General features: G+C 37.5%; 1 protein-coding gene across 3 annotated transcripts in view; it reads left to right on the top strand.

Annotated features, from left to right (window-relative positions):
• Positions 1-21,583, top strand: part of LOC103696264 (YCF49-like protein) — a 38,486-nt gene that overhangs the window by 12,920 nt on the left and 3,983 nt on the right. The window contains exons 3-5 of one of the 3 annotated variants that reach the window (XM_008777825.5): positions 4,058-4,126; positions 14,461-14,568; positions 16,058-17,201. In XM_008777825.5, coding sequence (XP_008776047.1) covers positions 4,058-4,126; positions 14,461-14,568 — 177 coding nt within the window. In that variant the 3' untranslated portion in view covers positions 16,058-17,201. Of the gene's footprint in view, positions 1-4,057; positions 4,127-14,460; positions 14,569-16,057; positions 17,202-21,583 lie in introns of those variants that run through there. The other 2 variants (XM_039117934.3, XM_089927987.1) reach the window with 2 other exon arrangements.

Here is a 21,583-nt window from a genome sequence, read left to right as displayed (position 1 = left end):
TTCAACGGATTATGGGATCCAAAAAAAGTAGTGCCTCTCATTTGGAAGGCCCAGAGATTGAAGATGAAACTCTAGACCACCTAGGATCTGTTCGACATGGCCACTTTGACACTAATCCTTTTCCAGGCCGTCCACCAACCTACCCTCGTCACAAAAGACCGGGTCCAGTCCTTAATGTCGATAGGGGTTATCGCCACAATGTAGAACTTAGAGAGCCTCGTGACCATGATGAAGATGTGATGAAAGGCATTCAGGTTGAAGCCCTCATCTTTGATGATATCTTTGACCTAAAGGTCTTTTCAGACTGGTTACACAAAATGGACCACTTCTTTGAGTGGTATAATTTGTCTAAAGAAAAGAAGGTCCGATTTGCCAGAATGAAGCTTATGGTCAAGCTAAGCTTTTTTGGTAGAACACTAAACAACTCCTGGCTAGGAGACGTCAACCTGCTATAACTAACTGGATAGAAATGAAAGAAAAAACTAAAAAAAAAAAACTTACCCCTTAGCTACTGAGATAACCTCCTTGATTGATGGAACAATTTGAGACAAGGCACCTGATCAGCTACTTACTACATTGCCCAATTTGATGAATACATAATGCGATGCAATATTATTGAGGATAAGAGGATGGTCCTGAGCCGGTTTCGTAGAGGTCTCAATGATGAACTTAGGAAGAAACTTGTCCTCCGAGAGGTATCCACTTTAGACCAAGCATATACATTCGTGCAGAACTATGAGCAGGTCTTCAAGTCCATGTTTGTGAGGCGCTCTAACGATCGGGGCACTTCCACTAATCCTCAGGAACCATTAAGAAATTGCAGTCTCGTAGTGCTGGGCCATTCATGGTGTTGTACAGGGTTGGCACTAACGCCTATGTTATTCACCTCCCATTTGATTTTAGTATTAGCCCAACTTTTAATGTTAAAGATTTGGTTGCTTACAAGAGCCCACCAACAATCCTTGATGACCTTTTTGCTGAACCCTCTCCTGAGCCCGATGATTCTTCTATTACTGATCCCCTACCAGCTTTGATTCCTTTACCTCTCCACCGAGCACAAAAAGAGCACATTGATGCTATTTTAGATGATCAAACTATTTTTACTAGTGATGGAGGCATCCAACGCTTCTTGGTTCGTTGGCGAGGGTGACCAGAGTCCGACTCTACTTGGATCATGCGCAAGGAACTTCAGGATGATTGACCCAGACCTCTTGGAGTACTATCAGAGCTACATCGTGCCGCGCTCGTTGAGGTCGACTTTTTCCCACCCGGGGGAGCTGGTATGGACACCAGTGCGAGATTGCCCGTCACTCGGATCTACAGTCGCTGCAGGAGGATGGTTCAGCTAGTTTCATTGTAATTGGAGTAATTTTATTTTATTTGGGCTTATTAGGGTTTTTTGTTATTTGATAGTCTTTAAGGCTTATTTTGGTATTTTGTTATCTTGAAGGGCCTTTGTGAGATTAGTTTCTTTTTAGGGGTCTTTATGCATTTTCTAGATCTTATAAATATGTTGGACTGTACACCGTTTAGGGTATGCTATGAATGAAAATTTGATTCCTTTCTTTGCCTTGGTGTGAAACCTTGAGCAAGGGCTAGACGCGAAGCCTAGTTCTCTCCCTCTCTTCTTCCTCTTTTCTCCCTCTTCTCTCTTTCTCCTTCTTACCTGTTGTTCGGCATCAAAGAAGACTTTTGCATGCTGCGCAATTTGTGATGTACTATTTAAGGAAATATAACGTAGTGTAACAGTTTACAGTCCAATGCGTTAGCATGGAAAAAATGATAGTGGATGGTTAGAATACACATAATATAATTTTAAACCCAATCTTATGAAAAGTAGATAAGTGCCTTTTTGATGCATCATGTCATAAGCACTAGGTTATCCCTTAACAACACTAATAACGTAAGTGTCATATTGAATACTTGTTTTACACCCTCGTCTTATTCCCACATAAGTTCCAAGTGGGCTTGTAGATGTCTTGTCGCATATTTTTCTTAGACAAACTTTTTTCCACAATTTTAAATATTTCTTAAAAATTAGTTTCACAATTCTAATGTGAAGATGAATTTTAAATTCTTGTTAATAAGTTCTTCGAATGGCTCGTACTCAACAACATATCTAAAAGCTAACCCTTACAAATTATGGATGTGATTTATCGTTTATTTTTTTGGATTTGTTGTGATTTTGTCTTGTAAGGATTTTTGCTATCAAAAGCTCCTAACATTGATGTAATATGGCCACCGTCTTTACTGACGACCTTTCTAACTGAGAAGGTCCTCCTGAACTCTGGATTTATCTTGCTGGTCGAAGGATCGGAGCTCGACTCGTAGTGTTAGGGCCTAAATTAAACCTTATGCCTGGCTACCTCATCCTACTGCCACTGATCATCCAGGCTCGCCTAAATGACAACATGGATATGTGCCTTATCATATGGAGCTGACGCCTTCTCTGATTTCTTAGAGTGATAGAAAGGTGGCTCTACCACTTGGCGTTTCACCTTTGCTTTCTTCTTGGAAACCCTCTCCTTCGCTGTTTTGAAATCAGCGAAGTGCTTCTTCATCAGTTACCAGATCTCCTATGGGCATTTCTGGTACATAGATACTTTCAAATAACCATTAGCTAGGTGCTGGTTGCTTCAACCTGATTATCCTTCATCTTCTGAGCTCTATGCTGCACCAGTTTTACTTTCAGTGGTGCCAACTCAAGAGCATTTGCCCATGATCCCAACCAATGTCATATTATGGCTTTTTTTCCTTGATGGTTCTATTTCTTCAGGTTGATCAAGCACGCCAATTTATTAATTATTTAGATATAGCAAAATTTTTACGATTAAAAAAATATTTTCTACTTTAGAAAATACTTCTGACTTATCAAATACATAATACTAATTTTTTATATTTTTTGATTTATTTATATATTTTAAAATACTTTTTAAATTTAAAAATATGTTTTCTACTTCAGAAAATATTTCTGAATTATGTAATACGTTCTTAATTTTTTTGTATTAATTATATATTTTTAATTATTTTTTAAAATTTTAATTTTTTTTAAATATAAATATTTCAGAAAATTAATTTGAGCTAAGATTCATGTAGAACTCTACCATGGATGCTACATATATTTTTCTAAGCCTGTGGGCATGCATCAAAGGCTACTTATTTCTCAATTTTTTTTTAAAATTTAGGTTTAAGCCATTATGCGTATGATCGTGTCAAAACTTAAATAAATGGACACCAAATTTATCTGAAGAGTAGCTTGCATGCTCCTAAATAAGCTTTTGATTTTAGAATCATTTTTTGAATTTTATTTTATATTTTAAATTTTAATCCAAAAATATATGTTTTAATTTTAAAAATTACATATAATCCAAAAATTAAAAATTTTAGTGGGATTGTGTAGATCATTCATAGATCTACAATATATCATTTAATTATGCCAAAATTAAAACTTTTAGCGTGTTCTAGCCTTATTTTGAAAATTTCGAGGCATTTTTTTGGCTTTGAAGAAAAAACAAAAGAAAGAAATGAGGTGGGGGAGGGAAAACATACCTTATTTTGGGTTGGATCCTCTTTGAATCGTCTTGAGTCGTCTCGCCTTCCCAACTCAACACGGAAAAAAAAAAGAGAGACAAGTTGGCCTAAACCCGAACCAGTGCAAACACTGGCCAGTTCGCACTAGTTCTGAACGGTTCCAGCCCTATTCGGACCGGTTCGGGTTCAGAACCAAACCCCACATCCGAATCGATCCCGCGTTGGGTCTGTTCGGTACGAGCTGAACTAGGCGATTCAGCCTAGTTTAGCGATCTTTGGCTATACCTTTATGATTATTTTTCTTCATGTATCTTTTTTCATAGTATTTTGTCATTTGCATATGTAAAATAGGCATATTTTTTAGTTCTAATTTTTGAACCTTGTTGCTATATATTGATCCATAATTGCTTGTGGTAGAATTTCAGTATGAGTCACAAAGTCTTGTGGATGAGGAAATTTTACAATTAGAACTTTTGTGTCAAATATTGAGTTTCAATGACTTATTTCTCGTAATTTCTATATGCAGGTTCCACTTCTTGGTGGAGCATTGTGTGCATGCACATGGCATTTCTTTTATAACTCACCGTCTCTGGAGGTGAGATAACACATCATTCATACATAATGCTTTCTTAATACTTGCATATATAGGTATATGTTTAAGAGGACAGAAAGATATGCATACATACACACAAATTGTAGATTATAGTTCTCTCTCCCTCTTTCTCTCTCTTAACGCCATGCATAGTGGAAAATTATAGGCTTATGCGACGTTCTGTTTTCAATTTTCATCTTACTATATGAATTGTATTTCTCTCCTATTAATTTTAGCATTTTTAGCATGCATGTTATAGTTATGATCAGTTAGAAGATTTAAAAATGTTGTGAAGACTATATTATATAGTGGATTCTAAAAGTACTAGAGAATATTCTACATGATATACTGGAAATATATGTGGGCTGATTCATTGTAATACGTAATTTGTAACCAAGGTCTAATATAGAAGTTTGTATACTTTGGATTTTATATAGTATGTAACAAGGTCCGCAATCTCGTTACTAGATATCGTATCAGTATGTTACCGGTTTGGTATGGTACGAGACGATTCGATATGATATGTACCACATACCTAGACTGCTTTTGAGATATTTTTCTCACTTTTTATCATGGTACTGCCTGAAACCGGGTGTTCCGGATTCGTATGCACCTCGGTTCATGTTAATACGTCTAGGTATGTTTAGGTATGGGTCAATACATGTCGATACATGGCTTGTACTGACCTAAAAAAATGTTTTCATACCGGCATTAAACTCAATACGGTACGATATGCCCCGAGCTGCACACTACATTTTGAAGCTTCTTGGAAGTGTTGACACTTTAGACACTTGGACATTGCAAGACATGATACAACATGGTTCCATACTCCCACTTTGAAATGTTCTGCTGACATTAGAAAAAGTGTTCAATAGCTTTTTTTTTTTTTTTGAAGTGTCATGCAGGGGATTTTGTTTTAAGTGCTGGATACTTTCAGGGGCTGTTTGGAGCCTTGTATTTGAAGCTGCAACTCAATTTGCTTTTCAACTTAAGTTACGGTAGCTGACTTACCAAAAAGCTCACTTCCTATGCTTGGAGGAGAGTTTGAGGGAAAGAGGGGCATCTTTGATAAACAACCCATCGAACACCTTACGAGTGGATGCTAGGTCGGAGCACTCAATGTACAAGGAGAAGAGTGTATTTTGGATGAAGAGGTTGACGTCGAAACTGCCGATGGAGAGAGCCTAGGCATAGACCTAGGTGCCCATAGGGAGGGAGCAGGTGGTGGTCCAAGCCTTGAGGAGGACGGATAAGGTGAAGAGGAGAAGGAAGGGAGTGGGCAACGACAAAGGAGGAGGAGGGTGCTGTGGCGAAGTTCAAGGTGGAGAAGGTGGCCATGGACCTCTCGAAGGCGACAAGGGCTGAACGCAGTATCGAGGGTGATAACGAGGAGAGACTCGAGAGTGGGTAGGGTACGGGAGAGAAAGGGTAGGAGGAGAGGCCTTCTATGGTGAACTTTGAGGCGAAAGAAGTGGTTGTAGCCTCCTAAAGGTGGCCGGCAGCAGCATCGAGGGTGGTGACAAGGAGGAACTTGGGAGTAGGTGTGGGGGAGGAGAGGGGAATGGGGGAGGAGGGGGAGAGTAACTTTCTTGTTTTAGTTAAGATACCTACTCAAGCGACTGTAATTTGTTTCATGGCCATTTTGACTGCAATTCGACCTGCTGCGAGATAGCCCCGAGTTGCAGCTGACCAAGCAACTCAACTTACTATGCAATTTGTCTTACAAAAATCCAGACATGTGGGACGACCCACACTTGCAAGTTGAGCTGCATACATCTCCAGTTGTAAGACTCCAAACAGCCCCTTTGTGAAGTGTCCTTAAATTTTTTGGCACTTCAAGTGAGGTGTCCTTAAGTTTTTCTAGACACTTCAAACAAAGTGTCATTATGTTTTTAAAATAAAGTTATCAATCTTTTATGGATATTTTAGGCAATGCATCATTATATTTTAAATATGAAGTTATAACATTTATATGAGTATTTTCAGCAAAATGTCATTATGTTTTAAGTATAAATATATCATGGTTAGTTTTCATTCTAAGCATATTAACAGATCTTACATGGACCTCAAAATAAATTAAACAACTTGCAATCTTGTGACTATTTTATTAATTTATTGATTAAATATAATTTTATTTTTCTCTTTTTTTTTGAATAAACATCAAAAGACATGCACACAAAACATATACATATATAAACACAAGACATGTAAACTATATATGTATGTATCTATCTATGCTTGTGTGCCATGTCCTAGTGCCTAGATTTTTGGAGGTTGCTGTGGCAAACACTTGAAGACTCTTAGACACTTGCCATGCCAAGTGTCTAGGTAACATTAAATAAACAGCCTCCATAATTAGATAACATCAAGTCTAGCAATAAAGCTAAGTTGCTCTCTTTCTACCATCAACTCTCCACTTCTACACATTCTCTCCTCTTTATTTCATCTTTTCTTCATTTTGTTTATCTTTGTGATACTGTGAAATTTGATAATTCTATTCATAATAAGCTCTAATTGTTATAGCAACACCTTTTCCTTTCCGTTTAAATTCCATTGATGATTTGGGATGTGATTCTAGATTTGTTCTTCAAACGAGGAATTTTTTATGCCACTTCATGGTAACTCTTAATCTATATGTTTAATAGGCATATAGGATTAGAAATGGACCAGGTAGGGTTGGGTTTTCATGCTACCTAGGCCCGACTTGGAAAAAAATTTCAAGCTTCTAGCTGGGCCTAGCCCCAAAAAAATTTACCGGACTCTAGCCTGAACTCAGCTTGACCCTAGATCTAAGCCTAGATGGATTGACTTAATCAAGCCCGTCGAGCCCGACTAGGCCAAAAGGCTTGGCATGGCTTGGATCCCAAACCCTGAACCTTTTTACTGAAAAATTGCAATGGTCACCACTGGGAGCCACATTGCCTTTTGCCTTGCTTCCCATGGATCATGCAAAACGAGAGAGAGAGAGAGAGCAAAGGGGGAGGAGAGAGAAGAGAGATGGAGCTTAGAGAGAGGAGAGAGATTGAGAGAGATAGAGAGTGGGATACACCGAATATAGAGAAAGGTGGGGACTTTAGGAGGGAGAGAGTGAAGATCAAGTGAGACATAGGAAGAGGAGAGGGTGCTGGAGAGAGAGGTGATCAAGAGAGAGGAGAGAAGTTGGGAGAGGGGGGCACTGGAGAGAGGAGAGAGAAAGATGAAGAGGAGAGCGATGGAGTGAGAGGAGAGAGATTGGGAGGATGAGAGAAGGGGAGAGAGGCATAGAAGGTGGAAGGATGGGGGGTTTTATAATATTTTGGGGCAAACCAAGATGGGTCAGGCTTCAGGCTGGGCTTTGGTCTGGACACATTTTTGTTTGTTTTCTACAACCCAAGCTTGAACTCTCTTGGACCCGGATCAAAACTTGACTTGAAGTCGGCTTGGGCCCATTCCAAACCTAGAGACATGTTACATATATCATGTTAAGAAAACAACTCCAAATTTTAAGTAAAATTGTGATGAATATATTCTATTTTTGAAATTGTTCGATCATGGTAGGCGATTAATTGAAAATTTCTTTACTCATGAGATTATATATGGAGCCCCATTTTGCTTTATTTGAGATTATATACACTTTGATGACTTATATGCAAGTATTTCTTTTAGGTGTGTAATTTGGGTTGGTTTAATCCAAATCTAACCTACCCAACTTGCTCATTTGTCTAAGGCCCAAGGTCTGCCGAATCGGTACCAAGACCCGTACCGGTTGGCGGCTGGTTTGATATGGTACTAATTCAGAACCATATTGAAACACAATACGCAGAGGCATGCCGATTCCGAATTGACACCATTTTTTTTCAATATTTTTGTGGTTTGATTTTTTGATAATCAATTTTTTTTCAATTTTTTCGATGATTTTAAGTATAGTTTGTTGTTTTTTGATGTTTCTATGATTTCGATACAGCCTAAATGATGCATCTTGATGTTTTAGAGTGATGCAAAATTGAAAATGATTAGTGAGATATTGCATGCTATAAGAAGCAATATAAAATATCCTAAAATCAATTTGTAAGATACAAAAATAAAATGATTCAAACAATTATATATATTTAAAGTACAACATATCGATATCTAAAATATTGTGCCTCTTATAGATATCCGGATCATTAGCATAATCAGGAAGCACATCAGCTTACCCTTCTAACCAAGCGGCGTTGTAGTCCTATACGCTCATTCTATAAGAAACGCGCTCTAGGTTATAACCACTTAGATTTTTGACTAAAGCTCTAGCTAATAATATGACTATGGAGGGGCCAATCCAAATATTTCAGTAGCAAAATTCGATCCGTAAGATGTTTCGGGCTGTGTAAGATAGTAGCCATCAAAAGATGATGCCTCAAATATGCCATATCGATATCTGTATTCATATGGATCATAGACTGCCTGTGGCTGTGGGTAATAGGATCCAGTATACGACTTGAAACATAACACATATATAAATCCTACTCTACGTGCGAGGTCATCTGCAGCTGCATCATGTCCTCTTGAATCATCTCGAGTAGCTTATCTCATATATGCAATTGTATCCTCGCGGGGTCTATCAGATCGTGCACCATGGTCTCTATTCTGTATAGCATACGTAAACTGGGACTAACTAGTGAATTGAAGACCATCCTACAACTGTCTCATAAACAATAGTCTTATGTCATCCACTCTTTTTCTAGCCAGCAGATCTATGACTACTAGAACTGTTATCGCTTCTCTTTCTAGTCTCTGAATTTGAGTGAATTGACTCCACGCTCTTCATTGGAGTTACAACTGCCTATTCTTTTTCTTTTTGGCTGCATTGAGCAGCTATCTGTTTATCCTATCTATCCCTCTGCTTGGCTACGCTAGGAGGATGGATGTTGCCCTCCTAATTGAGGTGGCCTCGTCTAAGTAACTTTCGATTATATCTTTACAAGAATATCCTGGACAAGGAGTCATGTGATGACCAGCTCCCTAGTGACCCCTGTGGTTGTGGCTGATCAACTAGAAGGATGCATGGAATGTTGTGATCTGCCCATTGCCTTGCATCCACCCTAGCCTCGCTGGTTACGAAATTGGCCAGTCATGGAGGCGATCCTAGCTCATTAAGCTTCGGTCCTGCTGCTGGCCCATAAACCATCCAATCATAGGATTATTGTCATTGTCAACGTAAGCGTTATGGATCGAATCTATGTACTTTAGCTCAACTTTCTTCTGAATGCACTTCAGCCTCAACCTCAGATTGTAGTGAATATATACAAGGTTATTGAGGTGCTTCTGTGTTAAATGGTGGTTCTACTTGCTGTGGCTGAGAAGAAAGGTAGATCAGTTGTGCTCACAGCCACTCTAGAAGACCGTCTGGAAGAGGATTCAAATAGCTAGCCGCTTAAGATTTCTCGCAGACATACTAAATGAATCCACCATTCAGCTGCAAAAATATTAAAGAAAATTATATATAAGATAGTATCATATTACTAATTATCTAACATCAGATAATAGTTATCGTTGATATGTAATATACATGGATTCATACTTTTCTTACTTACGATAGCTGCCGAGACTCCAAAGCTGTTAGTGCTCTCCCTAAATATTTTTGTCTATAAAAAAGAATCGTGTTATAATATGTTAATTATTGAAGACACGAGTTAACTTACATATGTCGCTTAAGTTAACTTATCTCTTTTAGACATAGGGTTGCAACTTCTAGATCAGGCTCCTTGTGAATCATATTACGTAGAGTGGCTAGAAGTTCATCCATATCAAATTGATGTACAATGTCCTAGAACCTTTGGTTTAAATAGTAAGCTGTAAATAGAGTTTGTAATTGTTTTAGTAAAATTATACAAATACAGGAGCAGTCTAATTTTCAATATTCTTGCTTATCTGCTAGATGCAAGTTTCTACATATCTGGTAGTCTACTGTCACTCAATGATGTCAATATACTCTTGAGCATACGTCAAATTTGCTTTCTTGATCTGATTTTTTGTCCTCTTCATCAAATGATACTAGAAGCCCATCTGAGGGTAGTTCTTGCTGTCCACGACCTAAAGCATTTCGTATAATGGCTTGATAGTCTTTACTATCTTCTCGGCCCGTTAGAATATTTGCCTCATCACCAAGTCCTCCATAATGCTCCCCTTAGTGCTAGCCCTCTCAAATCTGCTTTTCCGCTACTTGGCAATGACAAATATTGATGTAGGGCTGCTTTCCTCTCGAGGCTATCAAGTGCAATATAGTTAGTAGCAAACTGTATCACACCTAATCTCAAGATCTCTTTCTCTGCATATGTCCTCATCAGTGATAGAATCCATGTATAGTTATAAATATATCTGGTGATGGTTTTGGTTGTCTCCACTATTTGCTGTACCTTACAAATATTCGCAATGTTCATCAATATAAGGTCAATGTAATATGCATATGGGGTCCAAAAAATATATAGTCGCCACTGTATCAAGATCTCTCCGACGACCTTATGTTGTGGCTCATTATCAATGATGACTTGCACGACATTCTCTTCTCCTATCCGATCAATCACCTCCTTAAATCTGAGGATGTATATAGCATCGTGCACATGATTGGAAGCATCAACCGACTTTTGGAATAAAGTCTTCGTATCACCGTATGTCAAGAAGTTGATGATGCTCCGCTTGGTAGATCGGTCCAACCATCACATATCACTATCAGTCCATATGTAGGCTACTTGCTCTTGTATGAGGCAATCCACTTTTCTAACTCCTTATTATTGTCAAGAAGCTCACCATAGATGTCCTTCGGTCTTGGAGGATCTATATCGGGACCGACAGTTTGTATGAAAAAAATGACAGACATATAGTATGTGTTGTTTGCTGCATTCATTTGGATGTGGCTGAAGTGGAACCAGGATCCAGTAACTCGCTATATATCCTTGTTCTTATCCTTCTTTAATATAGTGTCAATCTTCTGCTGCTTCGAATCCATATTGGGGAAGGCATGTGAATCTAAATCATGGATGGTGGCTCTTGATGGAATCTCCGTGGAGGATTTTTTTGCTACTAAAGGTCTCCAGCATAGATGCAATATGGCTATCGCCTCTACTAACGGCCTTCCTAAATGGGGAGGTCCTTTTAAACTCTGGATTTGCTCCACTGGTTGCAGAATTGGAGCCTGGCTCACAGTTTGAGAGCCCAAATTGAGCCTATGCTTGGCCACCTCATCCTGTTACGACTGTTCATCCAGGCTCGCTTGAATGGCAGCCTGGATCTGTGCCTTGTCATCTGGAGCGGGCGCCTTTTCTGACTTCTTAGAGTAATAGGAAGGTGCCTCTGCCGCTCGATGGTCCCCCTCCATCTTCTTAGAAATTCTCTTTTTTGCTGCTCTGAAATTAGCGAAGTGCTTCATCAGTTACTGGACCTTTTGTAGGCCATTTCGGTATATTGATACGCCGAGATAACTACCAGCTAGGTATTGCTTCAATATGGTTGCCCCTCCTCTCTTGAACTTTATGTTGCATCAGTTGCACCTCCAGTTGTGTCAATCCGAGAGCATTTGCCCATTATCTCAATCAATATCACGCTTTGGGTCCTTTTTTCTTGATGTTCAATTCCTGCAGGTTTATCAAGTACATCATTTTATTTATTATTTAAAAATAGCAAAATTTTGTTACAATAAAAAAATATATTTTCTACTTCAGAAAATATATCCGACTTATTTAATATGTAGTACCAATGTTTCATTTTTTTGATTTATTTATATATTTTTAATAATTTTAATTTAGAAATATATTTAAATATTATAAATTCAGAAAAATATATTTTTTACTTCAGAATACTTATAAAATATGTAATACGTACTATTAATTTTTTATATTTTTTTATTAATTATGCATTTTTAATTATTTTTTAAATTAAAAAAATTAGATATAAATATTTTATAAAATTAGAGCTCAGATATATGAGAAATTCTACCATGGATGCATCATATATTTTTCTAAGCTCGTGGGACTGCATGAAAGGTAACTTACTATGCGCATAATTGCGTCACAACTTAAATAAATGAACACAAAATTTAGCTAGAGAGTTGCTTGCATGCTCTTAAATAAGATTCTAATTTTACAGTCATTTTTTGAATTTTATTTTTATTTTTTTTAAATTTAGGCCTAGGCTACTATGCACATGATTGCGTCAAAACTTGAATAAATAAACACAATTTAGCTGGAGAGTTGCATTCATGCTCCTAAATAAGATTCTAATTTTACAGTCATTTTTTGAATTTTATTCTTATTTTTTTAAGTTTTAATCCAAAATTTTAGTGGGATTGTGTAGATCATCCATAGATCTGCAATATATCATGAAATTATGCCAAAATCAAAAATTTTGGCATGATCTCTCCTTGTTTTGGAAATTTCGAGGCATTTTTTGGCATTGAAAAGACAAAAGATGAGGAAATGAGGTAGGAAGGGAAAGCATACCTATTTTGGGTTGGATCCTCCTTGAATCGTCGCATTTTTTTGGCCGAGGGCCCTAACACCTAAAAAGAAAGGGAGGGAGAACCGGTTCGAATCGTTTCGAACTGGTGCGAACTAGTTGGTTTGCATCTATTCCTCACGGAACTAGTCAGTTCGCATCGGTTCCTCATGGAGCCGGCCGTTTCGCACCGGTTCGACAAGAAACCAACCAGTTCGGATCAGTTCCGAGCGGTTCAAGGCCGATTCGGACTGGTTCCGACTGGTTCGAGATTGGTTTCGACTCCCACAGCAGAACCGACCTGGTCCCGCGCCGGGTCAACTTGGTATGGCCTGAACCCAGCGGTTCGGCCCGATTCGGCAGACCATGGTCTAAGCCCAACATGCTCGTATCCTCCTCTCACTCCATCCACCCTCTCTTCCCCTTGTTGGTACATCATCCATGGGTCACCATACCCCATGCAGCTCTCCCCCCTCAATCATCGCCAGGGCGTGCCCTAGCTCCTTTCTCTTTGGCTGGGGCCAGGTCGATCTCTAGACTTGGTCCTAGGGATTGGCCCAAGCTTCGGTTGGGTTTTCAGGACTTGAGGTCAGGCCAGCTGAGTTTGAGCTAGGACTTGAACTCTCGATACCGTGCCTAGGCTCAGCCATCTATTTGCAACTAATTGTAGATTTCAAAATTTAGAATAGCTGTTAAATTGAATATGATTGTAGAGTCCAACATTTCAAAATGAACCCTTGGCTTTGGAAATCGAGTTTTAGCTTTTCAAGATAACACTTAGATTGGCATAGGTTGAAAATACAAGATAAAGTCAACAAAATGATGCACAATAGAAATCTTTGCAAAGAAATCCCTAGGTTTTAGAAATGACCTTATGGTGTAGACTTTCAATGCTGAAAATAATATTGATAGTTGCTAGAAAAACCAAGCTAACCTTAAAATTCAATGGCACGGGAAAGTTACTCCAAAGAAACCATAAATCCTTTCCCAAGATTCGCTTCCTGCAGCTCCTTCTTCTTGAAGCCCATGCACATTTCCATTTTCCTCCATAGCTTGCTCTCCTTAGCTCTCAGATTCTGCAGGGATTCTGCAAAGAAATCCCTGGTTGGTTGAGGTCAGTCAGTTACTATGGTTGGTCAGTGTGACCCTCAGATTCTACAAGGAGATTTATGAGAAAAAGATGTACCAAAGACATGCTTGTTTTGATAAATGTCCCTTTTAATTTTTCATTTTTATTTTTAGTGATCTTTTAAAATTACATGTCAAGGTTTGCCGTACTGTACCAAACTAGGCAGTATGTGGTACTGGTTTGGTACCGGTACATGGTACGAGGGGCCTACCGACACTCGGGATGCCGAATCGGCCCCATACTGTACCATGTTGACACAATGATAGTGGGGCAGCAGTACGGAGCCCGATACCGAGACGGCGTACCTTGTTATATGTAAATAATGAACTATTCCCCATTTAAGTTCAGCAAAATACTTAAAACTTTAAATTCCTTTAAAATAAAAGGTTAAAGTTTGCAACTTGAGTAAAAATTTCAGAGTTTTGGTTCTAGATTGAAATAGAAATATTTAAATGTAAAAAAATCTCAAATATTAATTATTTTAATTGTGTGTTATACCAAAAAACATTGCTTTAATCAAGAAAATGGCAAGAGAAGTTATAGATCTTAATCTCCAATTGATTTCGTCTCATATAGCAGTAATCGGCACTTAACACTCTTACTGAATTATTTAATTTCATGTTTTGCATACATACAGATTTGCATTTTTGTAAGGTAGATTAGGTTTTTAGATAATCATCTCTTTTATCCTTCTTTATATGATTTTTGGCATTTTGAGTTTAGTATTCATGGTCACATGAGAACACTATGTTTTTTGTAGATATTGGTGGCTCTTCAGGCTGCGCTAACAGTTATTGGTAACATAACTATGTGCATTGCTGCATTTCGCATATTCAAAGCATCTCAAGAAGGCTCCAAAAGCTCCTAGGTCTTTTTCAACACATTGTCACAATTCTTTATCTGCTTCAAATAAAACAACAATTGTAATGAGAGTTATGCTGTTTTTTTGTGTTTTCTTCTTAGTTGATGACCATTACTAATCTCTTTATAGATAAAAATATGGAGGTCTTCAATATTTTAGTTTTCTGCTACCAAAAAATGGCTTGACAAAACACACTGCCCATAATTACACAACCTAACTGGATATAGCTGAGTCAAGCCAAAATGATTGACTGATGTTGAGAATAGAATGTCAAGTGACCTGAGTTTTGCCTGGAAACTCAGCAAGTCATTGGATGCTTACCTCGTTAACCTCAATCCAAGTTTAGCATTTCCCTATGGAAACCTATGTGGGAAACTGTTTTTTTTTATATAACAAATGGACAAAAGGGATGGAGAGCCGTTTTTTCTTTTCTTTCTTTTCTTTTCCTTTTTATTATTATTTTTTTCACCAAGGCACTGATATCTCAGTATAATCATGTTTGTCTTTTTTCTTTCATTCAATTATTTTGAGTTTCACAGATTCAGATGTTTTTAGATGGTTGATTACTTAATAATGAGTATCAACATGAGAGAGAGAGAGAGAGAGAGAGAGAGAGAGAGAGAGAGAGAGAGAGAGATTTATTATTTAAATTTTTTCTAGGTGTCCGACCACTTGGCCTTAACCATTAAAAGTACCTTATCATGGTTTACCGTGGAACCAAACGTGTTATGAGTTTAGATATGGCCAAGGACTTCTGCATTGCAAATGTGTTATGAGTTTATATATGGCCAAGGACTTCTGTATTGCAAATGTGTTATGAGTTTAGTTGTTAAACTTGAGGTAAGCATTAGCATACTAATCTGTCTGAGTATCCTTAAGAAGTTATTACTTGGTTTCTTGTCTTCCACCATGTCACCTTCAAGATGACGAGGCTGGGGTGCCTTGTATGTGTTGCTACCAGTCATTTGACTGTGCCAGTGCAAGATGCTGGAAATCAAATTGTGAGCAAGGGGTAAGGTATCAAAACTCATGTGGTAGCTGCATTTCCTTCAGGGGAAAAGTCAATTTTGGAGTGCTTTGCATGGCCTGTTTGTCAATATGATTGACGTGGCCATTCGAACATCTTTTTAAGCCTGGTGATCCTGGTGCCGCATTTTTTTGACCAAGAATTAGACATCTAATGCTTTCTGGTCGATATATTTGGCAGTAATGCACTTATCATAGTTTTCTATTATTGACATTGTTAAATACTTGTTTTATCAGTTCAATGGCAATTTGTCATGTGGTAGTAAATTTTCCTATTGCTGTTTTCTGTATGACATTGCTACTCCAAAATGAATCTTTTGTATCTAGTTTTTTCCCCCTTGATGGTGTTTTCTGTGTGACATTGCTATTTCAAAAATAATCTTTTGAATTCAAAGAATACATACTCTATTTGTTAGTCATAGAGACTGCAGGTTAACAGTCCCTTGTGGTTTCCTATATTGGTATGCAGTTATTTCTAGCTGGCTTTGCCTTGACAGAGACTAGGGAATGCTTTCTACTGATTTTAATAAAACCAGGAGCTGTTTCAGTTACTCAACAATATGATCTTACAATGTTGCTTTTGTGAATGCAACGAGCATATTATATGGTTTATCGTGTGAGAAGTTGGTTTCTTGTGGTTTGAGATTGCTTTCCTCTGCAGCTCTCCTCCTTTTAACTCTTGTTATGCCAGTTCACTGTTACACAAAAGTGTGATACAGGGTCTAACATGACTACATGAGCTCTGTCATGGCCGTATAAAAGGAGGGTGGTATGCAACTAGTGGTGAGTACTTAGATATCTACGTATTGGTGATGGTGATTGCGATAATGGTGCATTCTCTGTCTTAGAGAGTAATCGATTGCTTGAGATAATGCCTTGCGCGTGCGGATGGATCAATGCTCGAGAGTGGACCTTATGAGGCATGAATTGTGACATTGCAATAGGAGCAATGAGTGCATGGGAGCTACGTCAACGGTGTATTAAGACATCAAGGAAAGCCACTTGAAGCACCCAGAGGTATTGGGAGGGATGTTTCATATCCCTGTTGACTAACCTTTTTCTGTCTTGTGATGGAAGTGGTCCTAGTCTTTTGTGTGCTCCTGCTTCAAAACTCCATCCTTCAATATTCAAAGGCATGATGATTGATATGATGCTGACAATGTTGGCTCTGATCTTTGAGTGCAATGGTATCGTAGGAAGAGCCTCTATCAGAGCAATTGGATTAACAGAGTTGATAGTGGGGATCACTTTCAGAATGTTCCCTTCTGGTTACGAGTTAAACTCTACATGGCCCACTGACTTAAGGGAAGTTTGAAGGTAAAGGAAGACTGGTTTTGGACCTTTTGGTAGACTCATAGTATGATGGTATTTAGGTTGTGGGTTTTTTGGGCTAGTGACAGAATTTCGGACATTATCAATGCCGACAATATGCTTTACCAGATTTGGATTTTGGATCAGTTCTTGGGGATGCAGAGTGAAATGGTGATCGATCTATGAGTGGATTGTTTCGATGATGCTTGGCTGTAAGTGTAGGGAATCATTATTTTTTATTTGGGTGGTTGCTTAGGCTGATAAGGACCATAATAATATTTCTCTTCAAAGTATGTTCCACATATGAAGATGTCTTATTTTGATACTGAATTTTCTGGGTGAGTTCAATAATTCTCTGATCAATATTACTATAAAATGTCGAGTTAAAGATAAGAAGATAGTTTTCACTTTTGGAAATTTGTTGAAATTTACTTACATTTAATGAGAGATGAACAACTTATGCTAGAACTCTACATGGTGATTGATTGATGAGACTAGGAGTATATGAAGAAGTAGCATACCAAATTTACAGCTGATGCTTGTCTGTAATCTTACGGATATGTACTTCAGGTGCTATACTTCCAACTTTCTTTGTATTTATTCTCTTTCATTAAATATGTATGGGTTAAATGTTAAATGGTCAATTTTTGATTAAAAAATTTAAACATTTCAGAACAAATGACGGGTCATCATAATTGAAAATACATGCTGTTATTTTTATCATCATTTTTAAATATCTAGAATTCAAAAATTTATATATTTTAGAGATCTTAAATTTACTCACCTGGTAGATATAAAACTGGATGGTATTGATTATGTTAGGATGCTAATATATATATATATATATATATATATATATATATATATATATATATATATATATATATATATATATAGAGGTCGAAGTCCTGTTTGATATCCTTGATCTCCTCATTTAATATCTTAGCCACTTTTTTATGGAGGGCATCTTTCGGGTAGCGAGCTGCCACGCTGTCTTTGTCCTCTGTCTAAAAATTCTTTCAACCTAAACGGTGAGCTCAGTAATTTGGCGACCCGTTGAGCATTTAGGGGTGCAAGGAAAGCAGATGGAAAGTCAGGCAGGGAAGGCAAAACAATAGGGTAAGGGCTCCGGGTCTTCCTGTACTCCTTCTAAAGGATGATAGTTAAGATCGTCGAATTGGATTCCTAAAGAGGAAGGAGTCGTATTGAGAAGTTGTTCAGTCGATCGTCCCATTCATTTGATAGGCGGCCAAACCAAATATCCAACAGCCGCTTTCCTTAATGGCTACCCGCTTTCGAGTGAACTGGTCCCATATCTTGGACTGTAATACCAAGATGGCTCTGGTAATAGTCGAGAGAGAGAGAGAGAGAGAGAGAGAGAGAGTATGATTAGAGAGAGAGAGAGAGAGTATGATTGAAAAGAAGAATTGAGGCTCATCCTCGGATAGGTATTAATCCTTATTTTATGGTATTGACGGCCTTTTGGTATTTATCATTATACTAAGTATATAAGGACTAAGCATCAATTAGCAAGATCTACCAATGAAAAAAAAAAAAAAATCAAATGGTAGACAAACAAAGATTGATATAACTTATAAGTTTGAAATCTACTTTATTGATTATGACCTATATATTTTAAAATTAGTATCTATGAGATAATCAAAGATTTTTATTTTTATTTTTATTTTTGTATATTCTTCCTTTCTCTTGTTTGAATAAAAAAGATTACATATAAAATATTTTATTTTTATTTTTTTTACGTTGAAACAATAAAAAAGGGATTTTTTACGTTGAAACAATAAAAAAGGGATTTGAATTCAATGCAAGATTAGTTTAACAAGTGTTGTATTCCAATATACCCACGCCCGAAGGTCTACTACAAACTGGTTCCAACTGGCTTTTTTTTTCGGTTTTTTTTCCCCCCCATCGACCCAGGTCTCAATGGAGAGAGGAGAGGAGAGGGAGAGGGAGAGGAAACCGGTTCATCCGGTTTCTAGAGGTAACATTGGCATGCACAAGGACAAACGTATGAACATGAAGCACAAATCATTTGTCTTTGTCCCCAGCATAAGTGGAAGAACCAAGTGCCGGCTATCACACGCCAATTGCATCATAATAGCCATTCCTCTTCCTAATGTGTAATGGGAGTACAAAACATGAGCTGGATTTGCTGTAGACTTATGTTGGAGAATAGTTTTGTCCAGGTTAAAAAGGTTTGAGAAATAATTGGAGGTATTGAAATGGTGGGGGGCTAAAGTGGGACATCCATAGTTTGTCTGTTTGGTAAAATTTTTAGGGTTTTTTGCATTAATATTCTCCTAAATATCGGATTTTACGTAAATACCATTTCAAAATTGATATTTGCATGTATACCATCGTAAAACACTTGTTTTGTCATTCTATCTTTTTTTATTTTTGTTTTTGCATATCTACTCATGCTATCTAACAACGTTAAAAAATTAATGGTTTCAAATTAAAATGACTAAAATACTCTTAATGAATAGACACGCAAATAGATCGTGATTTCGATAGCAGGAGAAGAAGACAGAAACAATAGCGTAATTTTAAAATTTTATTTTATTTTTAATTAATATAAATATGATTTTTTTATACCATTAGAACAATCGTTATATTATAGGCATTTGTACAATAACAGAGTTTTACGAGGATATACATGCAAATATCAATTTTGGAAGGGTATTCATGCAAAATTTAATATTTAGAAGGGTATCCATGCAATAAATCCAAATTTGTATCTAGTTTGTGGGTAACAAGTGCCCAAAAATTTTCTAAAATCCTATTCACTCCCTAGAAATTAAAAGATCCTGAAAGGAAAATTAACAGGATAAAACAGAACAAACTAGAAAAAAATCAACAATAGGTTATCTCTTTGTTTATCCTCAGGCAACCAAACGCATATCATCAGTAATTATTCATCTCAAAAAAATGAGTTAGCAAAAATTAAAAAAGTTCAAACCACTATGATGTATGCTCATAATTCCATTAATTTTAAAAATATCCGATATATGTAGTCCCTTTCTAACAAGCAAAGGAGGGTTGCTACTATTATTATATTACCAAATTTATTTTCGTATTTGATGGATGTAAATAATCCGTTTCACTTTACAATGTGATGGTCGTTGGCTCAAAAAGTTGGGTTCTAGTAGCAAGGAAAAATCTGATATGGAAATATCTCATATTTTTTCAGTTTATTATGTTATAATGATACATGTTCTACCCTTCTAAACAATTCAATGGTGTCGCAATGAGGGTGTATTTGATGTTATTTTTTATTTATAGAAACAATCCATAGATAATGGACTATAAAATGGAGTAATCCTCCCTTACATATTCCTAGGGTGCCTTTGGTTTGTCATATCCGAGGTTTGTTTCGTGAAATCGAAATAACCAGAATCACTGATTGGGGCACTTCCGAAAAAATAATTAAATAGAGAGGTACGTCTGAAAAATCAAAATTTTATGTAAACCTAGTAGAATGAGATTCGATTATTGGGGTGAGAGATGAGATTAAGTTTTAGAAGATTGGGGCATTTTCATTCTCTCGTGGGATGGGAATGAGATTTATTTCCAATTGAATGACTAGAATCGGAGTTACTCATTTTTATTTCTATTATGGAGTCCAATTTTCTCCAACCAAACACATCCCTAATCTTCTTCTTTTTTAGTGCTGGAACAGGCATTTCATACATCACGGATACGAATACATCCAATAGAATCAGAAAACAAAAGATCCTAAAGTGCTCCGGGCATCTCTCTCTCCTCAGACCATAGGGTACCTCCTGAGTGGCTTACTACATGTCACGCCCCGAACCCAACATTCGGGTCGACCACGTGACACGGCCACATAATCCCTAAAGTAGAACTCTAAAGATCATGTAAGGCCTAGAAGGTATAATATTCACATAAATGCCAAAATTAATGATTAATGTAATTAAATCAAATCCAACCAAAATGTACTGATTAATTACATAAATTATTAATTTTGGTATTTATGTGAATATTGTACCTTCTAGGTCTTACATGATCTCTAGGGTTCTACTTTAGGGATTATGTGGCCGTGCCGAGGACGGCTTTTGTCCGATAGTGGGAAGGGTGTGAGGCCCAATAGTCCCACATCGAAAAGACTCGTTCTAGAGCCTGGGCATATGAGGCGGGTGTCTCCTAATCCTGCAGACGCATTTTGGGTGGAAAACGAAATCGGAGAGGGGTGAAGGACGCTTGCGTGAAGCTTCAGAACCGGACAATATCTGGCAGGGGAGCCCCTTATTCCCCCCTCATGTGGCCCCCACGTGGGCACTGGGTGTCTCACGTGCTCCGCGTAGGCGGAGGCGTGACATTTAGTATCAGAGCTTAAGTTTAAGGTATCCTATGGTTTAGGTTCAGGTGAGTGTGAGTAGGAAATTATGATAGAAAAACTATCAGAGATTTGGTTTATAATCATTTGAGATTGTAACAAGAATGATATTATAATCTAAGGTTTAAGACCACTAGGGACTGTGGCTTTAGTGGCATCAGAGTTTGAGGTTTAAGATCATTGAAAATTGTGACAAATTGAAATCTGAGCATATGTTGAAGATCATTAGGGATCGTGACAGAAATATATCATAGCTTAAGGTTATGATCACTTGGGACATGACAATTAATTTCAGTGCTTAAGGTGTAA

This window comes from Phoenix dactylifera, chromosome 16 (assembly GCF_051530095.1).
Source record: "Phoenix dactylifera cultivar Ajwa chromosome 16, Ajwa_hap1_PhDact_Kaust_v1.1, whole genome shotgun sequence".
In the NCBI taxonomy this organism is placed as follows: domain Eukaryota; kingdom Viridiplantae; phylum Streptophyta; class Magnoliopsida; order Arecales; family Arecaceae; genus Phoenix; species Phoenix dactylifera.
The sequence above is the reverse complement of the archived record's forward strand: the minus strand, read 5'-3'. Positions and strand labels throughout refer to the sequence as shown.